Source organism: Crassostrea angulata, chromosome 4 (genome assembly GCF_025612915.1).
Source record: "Crassostrea angulata isolate pt1a10 chromosome 4, ASM2561291v2, whole genome shotgun sequence".
Lineage (NCBI taxonomy): Eukaryota > Metazoa > Mollusca > Bivalvia > Ostreida > Ostreidae > Magallana > Magallana angulata.
The window spans coordinates 7,355,210-7,378,631 of record NC_069114.1 but is presented as its reverse complement, the minus strand read 5'-3'; the positions used below and the strand labels follow the sequence as shown (position 1 = coordinate 7,378,631).

Genomic DNA, 23,422 nt, shown 5'->3' with positions numbered 1-23,422 from the left:
AGGAGTCTAGTCAAGATACCATACTGGACAGTCAGGTTTCCCAAGACCTGTTTGCAGATGTGGTGCCAAATTATGACAACCCTGCCCAGGTTAACCCTTCAGATATCAAGGAAATTTGTAAGTTTCTGTATTAGCAGAATTTTTGGAACCAGTTGGACAAAAAATGTTAATCTATTGTCTGTTTATGAAGTTTAAATTTTGAAGTTATTATCCAGCACTTCAGCATTATTTTCTTCAAAAATTGAAGTCGGGGGGGGGGGTGTTTCTTATTTGAATTATAAATTATTCCTTTCATTTTCTTTAACAACTGAGAACTCAGATATACATTTTAAACTTTCCTTATCAGCTATTTACATATTTTACCATTTTGTTAAATAACATGATATTTTTTTGGTAACTTTTACAGTGAAAGAGTTAAGAAACCTGCGCGCAGAGGTTGCGGAGCTGAAATCGTTGATGAAGCAACCAAACCAGACTTTCCAGATGTCTGCCTGCTCATTCAAAGTAAGTTCGTACGACACACAAAAGAAAATAATATATTAAATGAATTTGGTAAGTGTTTTTCTGTGTAAATTAAACCATTATAAATTTAATTAAATTTAATTCTGTTTCAATCAGAATTAATTTTAAAGTGATGAGAATTAGTTTAATATCTTTTATTTTATTTATTTTAAAATTTTAAAATGGTACCATAATGGTGAAAATAGTAATATGACTGCATGTGTGTGCAACTAAAAACAATCCTTCAAAATAAAGGGGGAGGGGGGTGTAGCATGAATAATACTGTGGAATCAGTATAATATTGTTAAATACATGTATTAATTTATCAATATAGAATATAGAATCGTATGTATGGTGTTTTCAGGACACACTTCATCACTTCCTCAGAAACCTCTTTACCAAAACTTTGTGGCTAACATGTTTAAAAAATTCATTTTGTTGTGTTAATTTAATAATATATTATAATAATATGTTACTCTGATAAGTTTACATTTTTTGTTGCAGTCAAGAAGAGGATAATTTTATGCTTGTTCCAGTTTCTTTGTTTGAGGAGCACGTTGTATACATGGAGGCCAGTGGAAGAAAAATCATTGCCCGTTTCCCAAATTTCATAGAGAGGGACTAATCAGATTACATAGTAACAGTTCTTTCATAATTGTGTTGATGAATTTAAGTCTATTTAAATCAAGGATTTAAAACTGAATGGTGTTGTTTCATCAAGGTGTTCTGTTATTATGACAAGATTCACATACAGGATGTTTATCATTACACTGTGCAGGTACATGTGAAGAACGAATGCAATTTGGACATTTTACGTACTCATTGATGGATGATAAATTGTGCTCAATACAGCAATATTTAGAGAAGTGTCATACATATTTTATTTTGAATTATAAACATGATATGTTACAATGGGTATTGAGGGACATTAATACAGAACAATCCACAGCATAATATTATTGAAAAAATACCTCTGTTGTGCCTTGATTGTTTTATGTTGTGACTTGAATGAAAATGTTACACTTTCCTATTTGTTCTGTTGTTGTTTGAGGAATCCTAATGACTGAAAAAACTTTAACTTTTTGATTTTTAAAAGTTTTCATGTAATATGCCAAGGTGTTATTTATAGGATACTCATTGGGGTGTTATTTATAGAATTCTAATCAATTACATGTACCGTAGAGACTGAAAAGTATTTGCATAATGATGTTCCTATATCACTGAAAGTTTAAGTCCAACTAATGAAAATTTTCTAAGTCTGACTTTAAAACTTCCAAATAGTTCCGAATGAGTTCCAAATGGTTTTACGAATGACATGGAAAGTTTTCCAAGTAAAATCCCTCCGAATGATTTGGAACTATTTGGAATCCGAATGATTCCGAATGATTCCAAGTCATTCCAAGTCATTTCCGAATTACTTTTGGTGCTGACTTGGAGATTCTACACACGGGTTAATCGTCTGTATTTCGTGATTTTTACGTATCAAATCAAACAGAGACTTCGGTAAATCAAACAGTTACGTTAACTGTTTACCTGCGCAAATTAAGCAAAATCTGATGTAGGGGTACTGAAATACAATTCATTCTATCGGTAATTCGGCATTATCTTTTGCGTAGTGGTAGATTAATGCAATAGGTTTTGTTGAGATGCTCGGCATTTTCTCTAGTTTATTCAGTTTAAATAGAGTTTGATATCGCTTACGGAAATATGTAGGTATATACATGCATATATATGATTCATTTCGAAAAAATAAATTCTAATTGTTTAATGGTTTACAATTTCTATTTACTAACCATTTTTGAGTGTTAAGCATCGAATTATAAGCAAGATACAGAGATTTGCTCAAAATTCTATGTTTGTACACAGATCTTAAAAGCTAAAGATTAAAAAAGTAAAAAAATTGTCAATATTTATTACGAAAATTTTCAAAATCTGTTCTTCCAGAAACCAACTTATTCAATTGTAAACTTAACCGTTTTAGCTCACCTGAGGATGGGGCCACAATGGGGGGTCAAAGTTTAATAAATGAATATATAGAGTAAATCTTTAGAAAACTTCTTCTCAGAAACTAATCGGCCAGGAAAGCTGAAACTTGTGTGGAAGCATCCTCAGGTAGTGTAGATTCAAAGATGTGAAAATCATGACCCCTGGGGGTAAGGTGGGGCCATAATGGAGGGTCGAAGTTTAACATATGAATATAAAAAGTAAATCTTTAAAAATCTTCTTCTCAGAACCTAATCGGCCAGGAAAGCTGACACTTGTGTGGATGCATTCTCAGGTAGTGTAGATTCAAATTTGTGAAAATCATGACCCCCGGTGGTAGCTTGGGCCCACAATGGGGGATCGACGTTTTACATAGGAATATATACAGTAAATCTTTAAAAATCTTCTTCTCAGAAACTAATCAGCCAGGAAAGCTGAAACTTGTGTGGATGCATCCTCAGGTAGTGTAGATTCAAAATTGTGAAAAATCATGAACCCCGGGTGTAGGTTTGGGCCACAATGGGGGTCGAAGTTTAACATAGGAATATGTAGGGTAAATCTTTAAAAATCTTCTTCTCAGAAACTAATTCGCCGGCAAAGCTGGAACTTGTGTGGAAGCATCCTCAGGTAGTGTAGATTCAAGTGAAAATCATGACCCCTGGGGATAGGTTAGAGCCATAATGGGGGATCGAAGTTTAACATATGCTTATATACAGTAATCCTTTAAAAATCTTCTTCTCAGAGACTAATTAGCCAGGAAAGCTAAAACTTGTGTGGAAGCATCCTCAGGTAGTGTAGATTCAAATTTGTGAAAATCATGACCCCTGGGGGTAGGTTTGGGCCACAATGGGGGGGGGGGTCAAAGTTTAACAAAGGAATATATAGGGTAAATCTTTAAAAATCTTCTCAGAAACTAATCAGTCAGATGATTCTTTATAATTGTTAAGACTTTGGCCCCAGGACAATTCTTTGGCCTCACGAGAAGGTTCAGAGTTTGATGTACGTTTATATCCCATATATAAACTATTGTTAGGGATCTTTTTTAGAACTGCAATACTCAACATATGATATGACTATAAAATCATCCTGTTAGAAAAGGGACTAATGATTATAAACATAAGAATATCCAGGGGAAAATGGATTTTATTTATACAGGATTTACATGAATTATTGTACATTGTCCAGATCGTTTGTATTATGACTCAATCGAGCTGATTTTATCATACCTATTGTTCCTCAGGTGAGCGATGTGGCCCATGGGCCTCTTATTTAGTTTTCTTATTAATAATGTGTTTTAAAAACAAGACTATGCATATTGGACACATACAGTGCGCATGAATTTCCATGATCTTTGCTGCGCGTTGAAGAAATGGGGATTGAATATAAAACGCTTGTTGCAAAATTCAAAGCAGCAACTGTTGAACTTTTTTCTACTAGACAGACATATTTTTGTTTATAGCCGCTTACAAAATTTAGTCGCTCTTTGACGCTTTGCCGACATTAACAGCATGAGAGAGAGAGAGAGAGAAAGCGACAAAGAGAGAGAGAGAGAGATTTTCAGTCTTTACAACACAATATGCACAAAGACACACCAAAAGAGCCCGGCTTTCAGTACTTCAGTACTTTGATAGAATTAGGTTTTTTCTCTCAATATTTCTGAGGATCAGTCTAGCCCCCCCCCCCCACTTTCAATTTGCTTCCGACGCCAGTGCAGGCCCAGTGTTATTACCCAGGACTCAGGTCAGTGTAATTACTCCAGGCTCGGGTCATTATAATAACTCCAGACTCAGCTCAGTGTAAAAACGCAGGGTCAGTGTAATACTTCAGGCTCAGTGTTAGTATACAGGGCTCAGGTCAGTGTAAAAAACTCAGGCTCAGTGTTATTACCCAGGGCTCAGGTCAGTGTAATAACTCAGGCTCAGTGTTATTACACAGGGCTCGGGTCATTGTAATAACTCCAGGCTCAGTGTTATTACATAGGGCTCGGGTCAGTGTAATAACTCCAGGCTCAGTGTTATTACCCAGGGCTCAGGTCAGTGTAATAACTCAGGCTCAGTGTTATTACACCGGGCTCAGGTCAGTGTAAAAAACTCAGGCTCAGTGTTATTACTTAAGATTCAGGTCAGTGTAATAACTCCAGGCTTGGGTAATTGTAATAACTCAGGCTCAGTGTTATTACTCAAGGCTCAGGCCATTGTATTAACTCTAGGCTCAGTATTATTATTTAAAGCTCAGGCTAGTTCAATAACTCCAGTCAGTAGCTGGGTAACGTCACAGCAGTGGACATGTACATATGGTAGATTAAATTACCAATCCTCATGTTTTTATGTTTATGTAAGATACCATATCTGTTTAGAGGGGCATTATAGGGAATCAATTCTCTAATTAGACACCGTTGGAGGGTGATTTCCTTTCTCTCAGATAAGCGTGTACTTTATAGATTTACCTGTAATCTCTAAATATAAAATGATTGACACATTTTAAAAAGTAATTAAGAGCATACACAATACATGTTCTATCAGCATCCACTCTTCTTTTTTTTTACAGAGAAGATGAACTGATGGATGATGATGATGAAGATAGAGAGAGTGAAGAGGAAGATGAGGTCAAAGCGCTTAACTAAACAAACTTTGTAAAGATGGTTCTGATTGGATGAAAACTGACTTCTGGTGTTTAAAGACATGGCTAGATAGATTTTAAAATTTTATTTGCATGTTAAAAGCAGGTGTACAATTTTGCAGTTTCACTTCTTACAGTGTATGGTTAAGTAATGATGATGAATTTGATAGTTGTTACTTTTAACACAAATTGAAATAATAATTATAGTTTTGAAAAAAATTAGTTGAACTATGATTTCCCTTTTTTGAATAAATATTTGAGTTCTTGTGACTCAGTTTTTTTAAAAACAATTCAACAGCATTTTCGAAACAAATAACAGAGAAACTTCTCATTGATTCTGTCAATTTAAGATCAGAATCTGGAGATTACTGCAGAATTATTCATTTAAAATAGCAAAAGTATGTTACCTAATGTAACTGTACACTTAATATAAACAAAATATTGTAATGCTTAAAATTTCTCCATGGATTTGCTACAAAGTATCAATGATGTGTATGTAAGAATTTGTTGTTGTGGCATGAGTTGTTATAAAGCATTGAAAAATTAATTCACCGTCAATTATTATTTATTTACATTCTATATCTTAATATACATATGTACACATACTGTTTGTTGTTGATATACAAGTATTTAAAAATTAAGAAATTAAAAGAAGAGAAAAAAATTGGTCTGTCATTTTTACTTTTATCTTAATTTTGCAATGTGAAACAAATTATTTTTAAGGTTTTTTTAATCGTGATTTATCTCGAATAATTATCTATTGGCATCAACACATATTACGTTTTTTTAATCAGATGTGATTATTTAAACATAAATCAAAATGCTCTAAAGTTTACCATGATGCTTTAATGCAACATGGAATAAGAGAGCTTTTAGAAGGAATAGAAAATTTATGAATGTATACTGTATAACACATACACATACTTTCTATGCTTTTATATCGTAGTTTGAATATTCCGATTTATATCATCTTTTCAACAATATATGTTTAGATTAATTTCATTCAAAAATACAGTAATTAGAAACAATTTTTTTAACGACAAAGTTGGAAAATACATGTAGCAAAATCTTGCACACTTCGTCATTGGCAGCAAAATATTTTTCTCAATCCGACCTGAGGAAGTAAATAAAAGGCTTTTTAGAAGAAAGATTATATAGTCTCAAATCTGTTTGCAAATTTGAAAATAACAACGATCCACGACTTCCGCTTCCTTTCCGCCCTTAATTTCATTCTCAGCTTCTTCTTTTTTTATAAATTACAAAGTAGTTTACATCCCTCAACTGGTGCTTTTTATATAGTCATTAACGACCAACAGTTCAATTCAAATAACTAACATAAACACATAAAATTCACCAATTTGTCAACAATACATCTTAATTCACATTATATTTTCTCTGACAGTAAATAACAGAGTCAGCAACATGAGAATTGCCGCATTGGGTCTGCCGTCTTGTGCCGTTTGAGAGATAGATGCTGAATAACATTCGTAAGCCAAATCAAAGTATCTCACTTCATAATAGCAATAACCCAGTATGTTGAAATGTCTGTAGTTGTGGTTTGTACCTTCACACTCGATCACTGCTCTTTTCAGATGATCTATATTTTTCATTTTTTCATCAAGTTTGCTACAAAGAACCCTAAGATAGAGGGCATACACTGCCGGGTGAACCAAGAAAGCCCTGTCAACCAAACACTCGAATTTCAATGCTGCAGGCAAAAGAGATATATCTTCTTTAGCAAAGATCATATCATGTGCGACTAACAAATTTTCTGTTTTAGGAAATCCCTTTACTTGCACCATTGTTTGTCTTGCTACTTCAATTGTTTTGCAAGTCGAACATAAACCCGTGTAAACATATTTTCTGCAACTCTCGCTTGACGAGAAAATACCCTTGATTCTGCTAGATGCTTCATCGCGTTTGTCAAAAACTAGAAGAGCTGTAACAACATACAATTTCCCCGAGATTGCGTCGATGTCCGAGTTTTCATTCATGGTGATAACGAGTTTCTTAAAATGTTCATCGGTCACCGCGTCGTTCTTTAATTGCAACATCTCTTTTACTTGGATAAGAGCAGATCGCATGTTAACATACATTGCTACAGACTGCAAGAAATCTTCGTCGAAATCTTTAGTTCTGGTTTTGTCCTCAAACGCCTTCTGATACTTATTAAGCATACCTGGATTTGCAAGAACGTTGTCCACGTTAATAAGCCAAGACGCCTGTCCATTGTAGTATAATTCTACTGAATGTCTGGATTCCTCAACATCTGTAGTAATGTTGCGTTTATGATCATTTCTGCATTTTTGCAAGAATTCTTCTACATTGCCATGACTGTTCTGCCACGTTGTTGCCAAATCAATATCATCGATGCATTGCATAGATTTAACAAGAATATTTTTGATGATGTCCTCTATGATTTCTATTAATTCATCTTTGATTCCCGGGTCCACCATTCTGCCGAGAAACAGATTTCTACTTCTATCAATGAAATGCTTCAGATCGAGATACTTGATACTTTTTTGTAGACGCAGTAAACAATTTCTTAGTAATGTTATGAGATTTTCTCTTCTCCAAAAGCTTTCTGTAGTGTTTTCAAATTCCCAAAAGACCACAGTTTTCATATGATATGAGCTTAGTTCCTCGGGGACAATCGGATGAATAAATTTTTTCAACAGCGACTTCAGCAAAACAAAACAGTGTAGTTGTACGTCGTTGAAACTCCAAACAAGCTCTCTCTCCCATAGTAGATAGGAGATCCTCCATTCTATCGAGGAATGCTGGGACGTTTTATCGCCAACAGCAACAACATGGCAATCCAGCATTTTAATTCGTTCTAAGGTATTCATTGACGGCCAAATGAAATTTTCTCTCTCTCTCAACCATTCCTCACCCTCGAACGGCATGCGGCAAAATGGGAGACCATGTGCAAAATCCTGTTCGAGAACTCCTCCGACCTCTTTTTTTATGTACCCACTTGGATCTTTTGTGACAGCAGTTGCGCACGGTCCATGCTGATGTGTTTTGGGGGGTCCAGTTGCGGTTTGTCTCTTTTCCAGAAATTTTCTCCAAAATTCTACGACTTTTTCACTTGGAAGCAGCTTCTCTCCTTCTTCGTTTTCCTCAATCATGTCTTTCATTGGACATCCATTTTTATCAAATATTGTAAGAATACTGGAATCTGATGTAAGAAGGACAAGTTTCCCATAACCTTGGGAGGAATCCCTCGTGTCCACTAGAAACGTGTGTCCTGTTACGTTTTCTCCATCCTTCGGGTTGAAGCAAACGTGAATATAAGGACCTACGATCATTTTGTCAGTGTCACTGGTACTCAACTCTGTTCCTTCTGCAGCACTCCCTCCAAAGTATCTTCTTAATAATTGTTTTTGTCGTAGAAAGTACAGGAATTCTTGCATCAGTATTTCATTTTTCTTGGCTTTTGTCTTACAGGCACTTGCCATGGTTAAAAACATGGAGTTTGACAGTATCTCTGAGACTTTCTTGACCTCCTCATCTGATACTTGTAATTCCGGCCTTGGGTATATGCGAAAACTTTCCTGCATAAGATAAAGGAAAAGAGAGATTACTACAGGAAATTAGCATTATAGAACAATGTTTTTCATGTTTTATCTAATAACTCTTAATACATGTATACTTGCAGATGTACTACCCGACACATCAAACAAAATTTATTCAAAATATAAACTGAACTTTAAAGAATAAGAATGCATTTTTTTTAAATTATCCTTATCTGGTATTCCATTGTATGAAAAGTGTTTATCGAAAATGTTCTGGATCTGTCTCACTAGCTATGTTTTTGAGAGCTATATCGAATTTTCTGTTTGCAAATTTATAACCAAAATGTTTTTCTTCTAAACTTTGATTAAAAATACATCAACTTACTTGAGCAATGCTACTGTAATTGTTGCTCATGTAATGTGTTGTTGACACATTCTTCACAGTAAAGAATTTATTGCATGCACAACTAATTGGGGTAAATTTTTTAAATGATTTAAATTCATAAATAACAGCACTCTTAAAATTGTTATTAAATTGTTATAGCTAGTTATAATGACAATTTGAAAAATGGATTTTTAATTTTTTAAATTATAACCAAATATTCTTATCTCAAAAATTATATCTGCCTTCTTTAAAACAATTTCTAATTAAATAAAATTTTAGTTATTCATTTCATCACAATTTTAAAAATGAACATGCATAAAAAAACATAGTAATGCAAAGTAATGCCAGGATTACACTAGATTTTGGAAAGTAATGCATTACATTTCCATTACTTGTAGTGCTATATTTTTGGCATTACACATTACAAGCATTACTTTGAAAACATGTGATGCATTGCAATGCATGCATTACCATTACATTTAACATTTCCCAAGCATGTTCAACAATAATAATTTTTAACGTACTTTTACCAATTAGTAGCATCGCAGAAAGAAATTACATTTCTTTGGCAATGCTAGCTACAAACATACCCGTAGAGAGCATAAATGAAAGCCTATAAGCAATAGGTACATTTGAAAATATCTTCTAGTATACCTTTTTCCAATTAATTTGTAAAATATCAAACTAACCAAAATGTATTTTAAGTAAACATAACATTTCTGTACTAACCTGACTAATTATACCATACAAAAAAGCAAATAAAGCATGAATTCGAACAATCATTTGCCGTAAATCATGTTCTAAAATAAGGCAAATTGTTTTTTCAACAAAATTTCTATCAAATAAATTGATTATCAAAACTCATCTTTTTACGTAAAAACAGAAATTATATTATCAAAAAGAAATAAACTTCATTCATGATTGTTTTGACGAAGAGACTCAAAAAAGTATGACAATCGAATAACATCATTGCAAAAACTACCACAGCATTAACTCAAACAAAGCTCTTTTTCTTTAAACAACGCTGGCAATTGTAGTGTGGTATGCTCTTTATCAAGATGTTTCATAATTACTAAAAACTGCTTTTTTCAATAGTTTTAGATCGGAGTTCTGCACTTCCATAAGTACACAAGAGTACCCAAAACAATATAGCTAGTGATCAAAAAGCAAGAATGTTTCCAATTAGCACTTTCTATAAAGTGAGACCCATCTGAAACACACTACGGTTTGAAATTCAATGAATTGAATCTTAATGATTTTTGAATATTAAAAAGGAATAAATATTTACAGGTTTAAGGTCTTTTGCTTCCTCCATCTTTGTAGTTCGTTTCACCCTTGAGCAGATTTTGAACAAGTTTTGGTTTCGGTTTGAGCGGAATTCCACTTTTGTGTTTAGATTGACTAGACATATCGATCCAAAAGGATGTGCATGATTGCACATAATCATTTAGATTTTAAATGCCTTAATGTACATCATTATCTGATAGAGTGTAGTATTAAAGTAGTACTTGGTTGATTTATGTGAATATCAGGTTAACTTGTGATTTGAATACGTAAATTATAATAATGGAAAATTAAAAATATACCCCCTTAGGCCTTCCAAATTAAAATCAATACAGCGACTGCGTTGGACAGGTCAAACGCAGCAATTTTTTATCTTTTCCATTTAAATTGTATCATTTTTCATTTGTATTCTATTTATCATTTATATTAGATCATTTTCAATTTGTTAAGTACAAATATAAAAAAAATTGTGATGTATAATTTCCATTAGTTTTGTAATGAAAGTTTCCATTTGCATTCAATAATTTTTTATCTGTATTGTTGTATAACTTAAAATGTCAGTTTGTATTGTTATATTTTCAGTGGTATCAAATATATTTTTTTATTAATAAAGAATGTTACTCATTTGTTTGGATAAATTTTCTTTTGAATAAATATATTGCATATTTTTTTATTTCTATTGTATCATAGGAACTCTTTGGTTTTTCTTTTGTTTATTACAAATAATTTCATTGGTTTAATCTACTTTTATGTTGTGAGTCATGTGACTCAGGGTCTCGAGAATCCTCTACTAGGTTTGGAAAGTTCAAGGAATGCATATGTTCTTACAATGACGAATTGATTTAAACTGTTTAGATCGGGAAACGGTTTGGTAAGTATCTGTATGAACATAACGTTTTAGCAAAACCCAAACAACATGTGTTGTACGTTATGTCGAATGAGGCAAGTGGTCGAACTATTTATATCATACTCTCGAGTTATTAACATTAAATCGAACTAAAACATTGTAAAGGTCATATTTGGAATGACTGTTCTAAAATGAAAGATCATTTAAAGTGTTTGATAGAGTGCTTTTTTAATTTGTATTAACCAATATCAAAAGACAGAGTGTAATGAAAAATATTCCTAGGATAAAATAAACATTCCTTCATTTATCATTTCCACATTCGCTGCGTATGCATATAGTTGAATAAACACACCAACAACATTAAAACCGCTGCATTGGGTCTTCCATCGCCTGATGTCTGGGAAAGAGATACTAAATAACACGTACACGCCTCTTCATATAGTTTAGCTTCGTAATAACAATGGCCTAAAATGTTGAAATGTCTGTAATTATGTTTTGTGCCATCGCACTCCTTCACTGCTTCATGAAGTCGCCCAATATTTTCCATCTTCTCTTCCTTGTCACAGCATAAAACTCTAAGATAAGAGGCGTACACAATCGGGTGAACCAAAAAACTTCTTTCGGCCATACACTCAAATTTCAACGCCTTGGCCACTAGTGAAACGTCCTCTTTTGCAAAAATCATATCATAGGCAACAGAAAAATCTATAATTTTCTGTGGATTCTCACATTTTGGGATACCTTTTGTCTGAGTAATAGTTTGTTGTGATATTTCTATTGTTTTGCAAGTCGAGGAAAGACCAACGTATATATATTTTGCAGAACTCTCACTGCGAAAGAAAACATTTTTGATTCTCTTATATGCTTCCTCTTTTTTGCCAAAAGCGAAAAGTACTGTTATAACATACAGTTTACCCGACATTGCATCTATGTCTGATTTTTCATCCATAAAATTTACAAGTCTTTGAAACTTCTCACTGGTATTTGCTTCCTTTGACCTCAACATCAGTACTGCTTGGATTATAGCAGAGCGCAGAAGTACAAACATTCCAACAGATCGCTTGAAACCTTCATCGAAATCTGAAGCTATATTTTTGTCTTCAAGCGCCGCGTGATATTCAGCAAGAGTTTTGAAATCAGACAGTGCAGTCCCAACGTTGATTCCCCATGTAACTTGTTCATTGTGATATAATTCTAGCGAATGTCTGGATGCCTCAAAATCAGAGGTAATGTTGCTAGGGTGATCCACTGTGCAATTATACAAGAATTCGTCTACATGGCCATGACTGTTCTGCCACGTTGTCACCAAATCAATATCATCGACGCATTTCATAGATATGACTAGAATGTTTTGAAGAATGTCTTTTAGGATTTCTAGAATCTTTTCTTTGATTTCCAGGTCATCCAATCGTCCAAAGAAAAGGTTTTTACTTCGATCAATGAAATGCATCAGAGTTTGTTTTTCAACGCAATCTTTCAAACGCAGTAAACATTTTTTCAGAAATGTTAAAAGGAATTCTCTTCTCCAACAGTTGTCATCTATAGTTTCGGATTCCCAAAACACCACCGTTTTCATATGATAAGAACTCAGTTTCTCGTTGACAATGGGATCAATGAATTTTATCAACAGTGACTTCAGCAAAACAAAACATTGCAGTTGTGTGTCGTTAAAACTCCATACAAGCTCTCTTTCCCATAGCAAATACGAGATCCTCCACTCTAACAAGGAATGTTGGGATATTTTATCGCCAACAGCAACAACATGACAATCCAGCGTTCTTATTTTCTCTAAAGTTTTCATTGATGGCCAATTAAAATGGCCTCTACTCCTTAACCATTGCTCGCCTTCGAAAGGAACGCGACAAAATGGGAGACCGTGTGCAAAATCTTGCTCAATTAATTCCCCGACTTCCTTTTTGATATATCCTTGTGGATCTTTGTTGACAGCTGTTGCACAAGGGCCATGTTGAAATGTTTCTGGGGGTCCAGTTGCAGTCTGTCTCTTTCCCAAAAATTTAATCCAGAACTGTACAACTTTTTCGCTTGGAAGTACAAGCTTTCCTTCTTCGTTTTGTTCAAGCATGTCTTTAATTGGACAACCATTGTCATCAAATATCGTAGGAATACCTGAGTCTGATTTCAAAAGGACAAGCTTTGCATAACCTTGAGAAGAATCCTGGCTGTCTACCAAAAACACGTGACCCCTGACGTTTTTCGCGTCAGCTGGGTCAGAACACACGTAAATGCAACGAGCAACAATCATCTTGTCAATATCACTAGTACTCAGGTTTGTCCCTTCTGCCGCACTTCCTCCGAAGTATCTTCGTAATAGTTGTTTGTGTCTCACAAAATACAGGAATTCTTCCATCAGTGTTGCATTCTTTTGAGCATTCGTTTTACAGGCACTCGCCATGGTGAAGAATACACAGTTTGACAATATCACCGATACCTGCGCGATTTCCTCAACAGAAAACTGAAATAAAAAAAAATTCTTAGAAACGAAATTGTTCCAGGTGATAAAAATTGAGAGAGGGCATTCAGGATTAACAAATTCAATTTATCCTGTGTCGATTGGTTTGTAATCTAAATATTAATAAGTCAAAAATTGACTTCTCTGTTGCAAGAACTTTAAAGGGGCATGGGTTTTTTTCCGATTTTAATATTTACAATTCTTCAGTAAGGCATTTTTAATATGCAACCAAAATTTGACATTTGTTAAGTTATAAGCGATTTACAGAGCTTACAATTCTTCGCTATGTAAACAAATTTCTTATAGTTGTTTAAATGACCAAGCATTGCTAGCCCTGTAGCTTGCTTAAGCTTATAACTCTTCGACTGACTCTTAAATTGATCGTTTGAAATGTATTTTTAAAGCATTGTAAATAATGAAAACAGAAAAATAGAATTTGTCCAAAATCGTGACTATGCACTTTAAGGTATAGCCATGATTTATCGAATGCATATTGTCCCATATTTACCTCTTTTGAATGATTTACTTCTTCCATTCTTGGGTTTTTTTAATTGAGAAGCATGCCTAAGAAATTTTTGTTTCGGTTTGATTCCAGAATGGAAAACAACTGGAAAACGATCATTACGTATATGGCATGCGCATAGCCACAATGTGCTAAAATGAAACTTGATTCAAATTATAATAGTAAGAGGGCATAGCGTTACCTGTCTATGAGACCAGAACATAATGAAACATAATACATGTCCCTTTAAATTAATGTATGCAATTACAACCGCGACGAAAATTTTGAACTAAAATTTCATTTTGAATTGCTCAAGGACAAAACTTTAAAAATTGGAAACAAATAATGCAATTGAATCTTTTAAGATATAGACAGAATAGACATCATTTCACAAATCACAACTATTAACCACTTTAAAGGTAGGCGGGGCAGGACCGAATCACCCCAAAAGATCCTGAGTTCTTCCGAACTGATTTAAAGAACATAATAGCTTTTTATGCATGTGTACTTGAATACTTCGATTATAAAAATTAAAACGCCCTCTTTGACGGTGCACGCGAGTCATAAAGGCAGCTGGATATGCGTCAATTTAAATTGAATTGCAAGAATTTGAAATAGTCTATTCTTTTCACAACTATTGCAGCTGCATTAAAATCAACTGTTACAATAATTTAACACTTTTCTGAAGAAAATGAATACTGTGGAATCGATAAAATGCGTGGGGGTCAATTTTCGTGGATTGCTGAAATTTTATATATAGGTTCGTGGGGATGTAAATTCGTGTATTTTCTCATACCTACATAAGGAAATATGACTTTATAACCCTAAATTTTTTATTCGTGGAAGATGTTTATTCGTAGTTGAGAGGTACCGACGAATTCCACGAAAATTTATCCACCACGAAATGTTATAATTCCACAGTATTCTTTTCTTTCATTTTTTTTAACTTAGTTTAGATCATCGACATTTCTAGGTATGTGAATATGGTTGAATTACGAACTATATAGGTAGCATTAGGGATAACGTTTACTCAGAATGAAAAAAAAATCCCATTGATGATGATGAATAACTATCTATTGTATGGTATAAACCGTTAATTCAATGTAGTGTTATTTTTTACTTTTAAATAAATAGGCTAACGACCTACTTTTTGAGTTAATGGTTATTGAATACTTTTTTGTAAAATTAAGAAAAATCTCTTATAATTTTACACTATGATTGAGATTTTCCTAATTGGGAAACATTAATTAATAAAATTAAACTTTAAAAGAATTGAAATATATTTTGCGAATGGCAGTTGCACTAAATACAATACATTGCATTACTAGTCTGAACTCCCTCTTTGAATTTTATGGATTTTTGAGATAGTTGACGGTTTGTTTATAATTGTCATTTTTTCACTCTATCAGTTTTCGGATCCCTACCCATTTTAATTCAATTTTACTAAAAATGAGTGGTAATAAATACTAAAACATTTATAGTATTAAACTATTATATTGACCTTAATCTGCTGCCATAAAATTTATATTAAATGAATGATCAAATATTTGAGATATTGTGAATTTTATCATTTTGAAGCATAAATTTTTCAATATATTTATATCGCGTGCCAGAGTATATTCTTCATGAATAAGCGAGATTTAATCAACAGAAAATATATTAAATTAAATTGACAAACAAATAAAATATTAACTTTTAACTTAAGAATACTGTCAAAAATGTTTTTAGCGGAAAACAAAAACAAACAAAAAAACGAATGTAATGTCACTAATAATTCATTTCGTAAATACCTCGTGTGTTGAGAACAAATTCTATTCATGACATTGAACTTTAACACAATCCGAATTTCAGACTAAAACCCTGAGTAAACAACATCCTGAAGAAAAAAAAACACAGTGCTTGATAATTATGCCAGTGCCAATGTGGCATTTTCGCACCCGCTTATGATGCAGTTTCGTAAAAATCCATAAACCGGTACGCAAAATGAGTGACCATGGTTTTGAGAGTATCCATTTTAAGTGTAGCCCACCTGACAGATGGTATATTTACCATCAATAATTTATACACCATAGGAAAATAATGATCTCCATAGGAGAAATAAATCATACAGGAAATATTGAAAATCATAAAGGATTTTCTAAAAAGCCTCTAGGAATTATATTTCCGATAGGAGAAGAGTATTTTCTACAGGAATTTGATTCAACAGGTAGTTTTTCTGTAGGAAATTAAGTTATTTTATGCATTTTAAAATACTATAGGAGTTTTATTCAAATCCTGATGGAATTTAAATTGCTATAGGGGGTACTTTTATTCCGGTAGGAAATGCCAGAAATTCTACAGGAAAATTGTTTTTCCTATGGGAAAATCATTTTCCAGTACGAATTTAATTTTTATAGATACATATCTCACCTGGCAGGTATTTATAAACTCTCTAAGCAATGGTCTATCATATGGCATGTTTGGTTTTTTTTCGATACATGCAGCTTAGACGGGTGCAAAAATGCCATTTTGACACTTCATGATCAGTCAGAGTGTTAAAACTGTAAAAACTGGTCCGCACTGCTTTTCGATGTTGACTCAAATCTACATTGTGACATCATTAGGGTAATTTTTCTTTCCCATACTTCTTTTTTACGTGATTTTAAGGAGTCTGGTAGTCAACAAACTATAGCCATAAGATCTACCTAATGTTTTATGAATTGCCTATCTTATAACTGTTATTCACAAAAGAAAATAAAATACTTATATTTTGTCTTTTAAATCCGCGTTTTTCTTATAATGTTGTAGAGATCATCGACCCCTCTTCTAAAAAGATTAGTGTAAAAATAGCCACTGTGACAGCCATTGATCCCTCTTAGCTATCTTTAACCAGGGCACTGTTTAAAACTTTAAATTTACAGGCGAAAATTGCATAATACTACATAGAGGCGATTATGTTTGAATATAGTGTGTTTTCATCTATATTTATGTGTTTTTAATGCAACCTTGAATAATCCATCAGTCTTTTGATAATACATGTAAACCAAGGATGTTACAAAAATCAGTAAGAGCAGTGACTTTCGTTTGAATTTTTATTCCATACCATGGCGTGTATTAGTATCAAACATTAATCAAACCAATCACATTGTCCCCAAATGCCCCAATCGCAGCCTGTTTCACACATGAAAACAAATATCAATGTGAACACATGTCTGATTGGCTCACTGTATCACATGATTAGATAACATGACGTGCAGCCTGCTGTGTACTAGCTCATCATGTCCAGGAACTGAGTACAGTGGGTTGGACTCTGTCCGTTGGCCGCCTTCAGCGAGAAGTTCACGTCTCTCCTGAACAGCGACAGGTTCTTAATTTGATAAAACAAATGCATAAAAAGAATTAACACGGTATGGTCAATATTTTTACTTAGACTATATTGATTTGAAGTAAGACATTCTTTACAGAGAATAAATTTCTACTTGATAATAAAACCTATAAATTACATGATATTTATCTCCATATTTCAGTTTGTGAAAGTAACGTCTCTCTCTCTCTCTCTCTCTCTCTCTCTCTCTCTCTCTCTCTCTCTCCACCCTTTACTTGTTTCTATTCTTTGTGTGTAGGGATCTCTCAATTCCAGTTATCAGTTTTCAAAGCACCGGACCATGGCCTGCTGTTTGTCTGGGGGCTTAATGCTTATGATGTCCTGCAACTTGTTAAAATACTGAAATTCAGATTTATCAGAACACATGATAGACTAACGATCCATACCTTTCGATTTTCTAGAATGTTGCAAACACCAGTCACTAGCTCGTTGAGAAATTTGGCAGGCTGCATGTCGTTAAACAATGATCGTCTCACTGACGCAAGGACTACGAACGATAGCATTGTCTAGCCACCTAACTAAAAGTCATTTTTTGAAAGTTGTATAATTAAAGTTAATTTTTTATAATAATGTAAACATTTATGTATATTTTCATTAAATATGAATTATAAAAATTATAAAAATATAAAATTTTGGTCAAACAAAGAGAGATAACTTTGTATTTTGGGTTAAAATAGCTCATTTCATAATAGAAAATAACGGAAAACGGAAATGTTTTTTAAAACGTCTTTCCCCCCCTGTGAAACAAAAATTCCTTTTGAGGGGTTTTAATTATTGCTATTTAGCATATATTTATCAAAGGGTTTGTTGTTTCACGAGGGGGGGGGGACATATGTCTACAGACCGAAATACATTCCAAAAAAAGAATTTTGCTTTGTAAAGTTTTGAAAACTAATTAACAGATATGAATTAAAATGAAATTTTAGTTTAATATATATCGTAAATATGTTATTATTAAGTTTTTATGCACATATTGGCCGCTAAATAATATTTTCCTCACTCATAGAGACCGACTTCAATGACATTTTTTTTAGACCCCGCGTTAGCAAAACTTTTGTTTAAAAATAAATAATTTGATTACAAATTTTATTTTGATATAAATTGATTAGGATTTGATTATACTTTTTAGTAGGAAATTTAGTTTTTGAATATCTGACAGAATTTCCGAAATATTTAGATGTAAAATGTAGGCGGGAAACGGGCGTTAGCGTTCGCAGTTCTTTGTACCAGGCAGGATAGTGCCTGAAATCACAAATCAGCTACAGGCAGTAAATCCAAAAATGTATTTGATTGTATAAATATTGTATCTTCATATACATAAACTTGTAAATGTAGGGATTAATCTTTGCTTTGTTGACAAAATTAAAGAATTTAGGAAATTTGCTTGAAGCATATAATATCCAACTGGGTATGTTTCTTCAAATACTACATATCTACATGTACTTTCATAGTACAAAAATGTTATTTTTTGTAAAACTGTTTTTAAAAAATAATATATCTAAACAATCTAGATACATATATTTACCTACAAAATATGAAACAAATGGATAAGGAATGCTTAAAACAATTCTGTAAATAGAATAATTTGATCGACAGAAATCTTTGTTTGCATGACAACATAGGTCTTTGTTTACATGACAACAGAATGATTGCTTACCTGACAACAAAAGTGTCTGTTTACATGACAACAGAAGTGTGTTTTTATTGCAACAGCGACAGTGTTTGTTTGTTTGTTTGTTTACATAAATGCCAGCCTTTGGCTGTGTATACAGGTCATCAGCTGTTTCATCAGTATGATGCTGATAAAAGGTCAGACAGCTGTGGGTCAGTTGCAGGAGATGGGAGATCAAGACGTACTGCAGCAAACAAGCAAGATATACGTTCAAGTTATTTGATTATCAAAACTGAGAAAACTAAATTACTGGGCGTAATTACTAATGATAACCTAAAATGGGATGTACATATGTAAAATATATTGTAGAATAAGCTCCAAATAACTTTTTACTTTCATTCAAACAATTTTTTACCATCATTCAATCAGGTCTAAGTGAAAAATAACGGAGATGAGTTAACAAAGATATAATGAGACCAGTTTTTGGGTACTGTCGGGTACATGCCCGGTGTGGTCAACTCACCTGCCCCAAATCTAATATACCAAAGTACAAAGCTTACTGCTGCGAAAATAGGTTTATCCAATAGCGTACCAAAGAACAGGCATACCGAGTTAGTGTGCAATAACTCTATTTAGATGTAGATGAATTATTTGTTGAATATTGTTTATAACGCAATTAAAAATCTAAGTACTAATAATTTTAAAAACTTTAAAACATTGCAAATTATTTTATGAGTTATTTATAAATTCTGTTTGTGAACTATGATTATGTACTGTCAACCGTCTAGTTGTAAATGAACTATTATCGTTATAATTATATATATTAATATATTTGTTGATCCAAAAGTAATGTCACAGAAGCGATAAAATCGTGAAAAATCGACGTAAAGTGACAAAAACCCGTGCTGTGAGATATCCACCTAATTCAATTCAGATCTGAAACTTCTAACGCATTATGATAAATTTTCCTGAAGATAGTATATTTGTAGAGCGTGAGGTAAGAATAGTCGCCACACGTTAGCGATGTCATTTCTAGATCTTTGGCATTCTGATAGAATTTCGTAATTTAGTACTCTATTAACATTGGCTACGATGCCCTATTTTACATTTTTTTTTTTCATTTTTTTTTTTATAAAGTAACCAATTACTCCTTTTGTGATCAATCGATTAGTATATTGGATTATTAAATGTGCGATCGGTTTGTCAAGCTAGGTCTCTTTAAGAAGTCATGAACGTAGCTTTATGATAATGAGCTCATTACCTAAGAACCTACAGTAGCTTTAACTTTTCCTCAGAGTGTACGTCTTCTGTCTATCAAGTTTATTTATAAACATGTCATAAGCTTTTACTTGTTCACCCGCTCTCAATATATTCATGACGCAGCGATGTCACTGTGTTTTATATATCAAAAAAAGAATGCTATTTCCGTTCATGACTCCTATCAATGTGTGACCTAGATTATAGAGTATTCAGATATCTGAATTATCTGTCCTTGTCATATTACAGGTTTGTACCTGACATTTACGTCTGAATCACGTGATCCTGTACAGTTAGGAGGACTAGGAACAATAAACTCCTACGGCCCACAATGTTAGATTTTTGAAGTTTTTCATTGTGGAAGTTGTTCTTTAAAAATAATAACTTTTGGCAGCCTTTGTACTTGCAGGTATGATTTTTTTAGATCAGCTGTTTTCTTTTATAAATCTATAATTGCAAATAATAAATGTTATTCATGTCTATGATGATTATAACAAATTTTAAATGAAAATCAAAGAGGGGACGGGGAGCTAGTAGAGGCATTACACAAGAAATATAATATTTTTTTAAGTTACTAAGTAAATAACAAAATTCAATAGTTGAGAATGAACTACCGGTAAATTGTTTTGACAAAGAACAACAATGTCTTATTCATATGTAGAGTGTGGACAGAGAATGAAACTGCCTTAAAATCCTACTGGTAGCTAGGAGACCAGGAAGAAATTGAACACCCAGAACCCGCCACGTTGGATTGAGACGTTCGGCAGTCTACCAGTAGATTTTGATTAAGTTGTTCTTCATCTTATTAAAAATGATTTAAAATTTCCATAGTCTGTCATTAAAGTTGAAATGGCACTAGACAAACACCTCTAAGTTCCACACTTAAACAAGAATAAGCATTTTTTTTTGAAAATTTGAATATCAAATATCAGATATGCATTAATATATTATAAATTAAAGCATTTTGCAAAAAACTACAAAATGCCTGCACAAGAGTGCTTCCTTACACCTTTGGTATTTCATCACGGGGCATACGATGTCCGTAAGCTATACTTGAATTTTATCTAATAAGTAGTTACTGTAAAAATAATTAAAAACCTAGTACTTTCATTTTCGATAAACCAGCCCAAATTAGCAAAAATGAGAGTAAGGTGGTGGACACGCTTTGGCGGATCCAAGTCAGTGGTAATTTGTATCAAAATATATTTTTGCATTGAAATGATATTGAATAAATATGTAAGCGTGAATATATAAACCGGAAACTTATTTATTGTATGACAAATCAAGATTTGACAAATGTTGATTAAATAAAAAGAACCAATTCGTTTTGGAATGAGCGATTTTAGTTTTGATAGAAAGAAGTTTCAAGAACGAGGTAACTATAAGAACGCAGGTTGACTTATTGATGCAATGGCGGAAAAAATAGGACGAGTTTAACTTGCATCGGACAGTCTCCTTTGATAATGAACTTTGGTTTAGAATGTGCATGCATTCGCGCTTTAAGATTACATTGCATTTTCATACCACTCAAAGATTGCTTAATATAGATAGTCAGTATTTTTTATATTCTTTTAAAAATTGTGTTAATACCTCTACGCCTATATGAATAAATTATGTAAGCATAAAACGGAGACGTTGTATCGAGATGTAGGGGTGAATTTCAGTTTTGGTTTTATTCCGATCAGCTTCTTTTAATATCCAACCATTTGATTTTAAGTTCCAATTTTGAAAAATAGGTTGATAAAATAAAATCTGTTGCGACATAAAAATTCAATTAATATGTGAACCGTTATTATCTAGTTCTATGTAATTTTGTAATTACAGGTATTTACATGTTTCATATTACATGTATCTACATGTTCTATGTTATTCTCTTCAGATCAATGTCCCCCTAGATTGTAAAGAAAAAGTCCCCTGACCATGGACCCCTGGAACAGTGCCCAGGATGTTGTACGCTGCACCCTGTGTCAAACATCTATTGCCCCCATGTACTGTGAAGTTTGTCACATACATCTGTGTGGAAACTGTGTAGAAAAACATTTCTCTGATTCCTCAAACGTTCATAAAGTGGTGCCACTTAAACAATATTTAACCACCAAACAGGGAGCCGACTCCTCTCCACCAGACCGGTCACTGATGGATGAACCCAAGGTCATCACAGAAATAGACACAAAGTACGGATTTCTATGGGGTGTGGCGTGTCTAAATGAGACAAAGATCTGGACGCGTGGTAATAACAAAATGATGAACCTATACAACCTGCATGGGGAACTAGTGGAGTCCATCCAAACCAAGTCAGGGATATATCCACAGGACATAGCAGTTACAAGGAGTGGGGATCTAGTTTATACTGATGGCAAAGATAGAACTGTGAACATAGTGAAGAATACACAGATACAGACAGTGATCAGACTACAGGGGTGGAGACCTTTCGGAGTCTTTAGTACCTCCTCTGGCGATCTCCTGGTTGTCATGGACAGTGATGATGATGAACAAACAAAAGTTGTGTGTTACTCTGGCTCCACAGAGAAACAAACTATTCAGTTTAATGACAAAGGACAACCTCTCTATTCATCTGGTAACACTAAATACATCACTGAGAACAGGAACCAGGATATCTGTGTGTCAGACTGTGATGCCCGTGCAGTAGTGGCGGTCAATCAAGCCGGGAAACTCCGGTTTACCTACACTGGTTCTCCCTCTACTATCAAGAGATCATTTGGTCCACACGGCATCACAACAGACAGCCAGGGTCGGATCCTGATAGCTGACCGTAACAACTACCATATCCACATCCTGGATCAGGACGGACAGTTCTTCCGCTACATTGACAACTGTCATTTAGAGCGTCCATATGGTTTATGTGTGGACACCAGAGACAACCTCTTTGTGGCTGAGAGGGGAACAAGTAAAGTGAAGAAAATACAATATTACATCTAAATCACCCGTCTTTATAAATTAGATGTAAAAAAAAAATGAAACAAGTATAAATTACATACTGAGTGTGTAAAACCTTATTTAGAGCAAATGTTTACATTACAACTTACTATATTTGGTGTATATTAGATGGGACTACTGTG

General features: G+C 33.5%; 4 protein-coding genes across 5 annotated transcripts in view; 2 read left to right on the top strand and 2 right to left on the bottom strand.

The window, feature by feature from the left end:
* Nucleotides 1-5,156, top strand: part of LOC128179595 (protein piccolo-like) — a 61,206-nt gene extending 56,050 nt beyond the window's left edge. Inside the window, exon 20 of the mRNA XM_052847055.1 lies at nt 5,032-5,156. Coding sequence (XP_052703015.1) covers nt 5,032-5,107 — 76 coding nt within the window. The 3' untranslated portion in view covers nt 5,108-5,156. The remainder of the gene's footprint in view (nt 1-5,031) is intronic.
* Nucleotides 5,157-6,239: 1,083 nt separating this feature from the next.
* On the bottom strand, nt 6,240-8,666 carry LOC128180617 (uncharacterized). Its single transcript, XM_052848751.1, has one exon. The coding sequence runs from the start codon at nt 8,664-8,666 to the stop codon at nt 6,483-6,485; it is 2,184 nt and encodes a 727-aa protein (XP_052704711.1). The 3' UTR covers nt 6,240-6,482.
* A 2,778-nt stretch (nt 8,667-11,444) lies between these two features.
* Nucleotides 11,445-14,202, bottom strand: LOC128180615 (uncharacterized). The gene is made up of 2 exons (XM_052848746.1): nt 14,116-14,202; nt 11,445-13,610 (listed from the first exon to the last, which is right to left on the bottom strand). The coding sequence occupies exons 1-2, from the start codon at nt 14,140-14,142 to the stop codon at nt 11,445-11,447; spliced, it is 2,193 nt and encodes a 730-aa protein (XP_052704706.1). The 5' UTR covers nt 14,143-14,202.
* Nucleotides 14,203-20,582: 6,380 nt separating this feature from the next.
* Nucleotides 20,583-23,422, top strand: LOC128179602 (tripartite motif-containing protein 3-like). Of its 2 annotated transcripts, XM_052847067.1 has the most exons (3): nt 20,583-20,751; nt 21,004-21,116; nt 22,222-23,422. In XM_052847067.1, exon 3 carries the CDS (start codon nt 22,263-22,265, stop codon nt 23,280-23,282), a length of 1,020 nt encoding a protein of 339 aa, XP_052703027.1. In that variant the 5' UTR covers nt 20,583-20,751; nt 21,004-21,116; nt 22,222-22,262; the 3' UTR covers nt 23,283-23,422. The 2 variants fall into 2 exon arrangements, with proteins under 2 accessions (XP_052703027.1, XP_052703026.1); XM_052847066.1 differs by lacking the exon at nt 21,004-21,116 and having other exon boundaries at nt 22,222-23,421.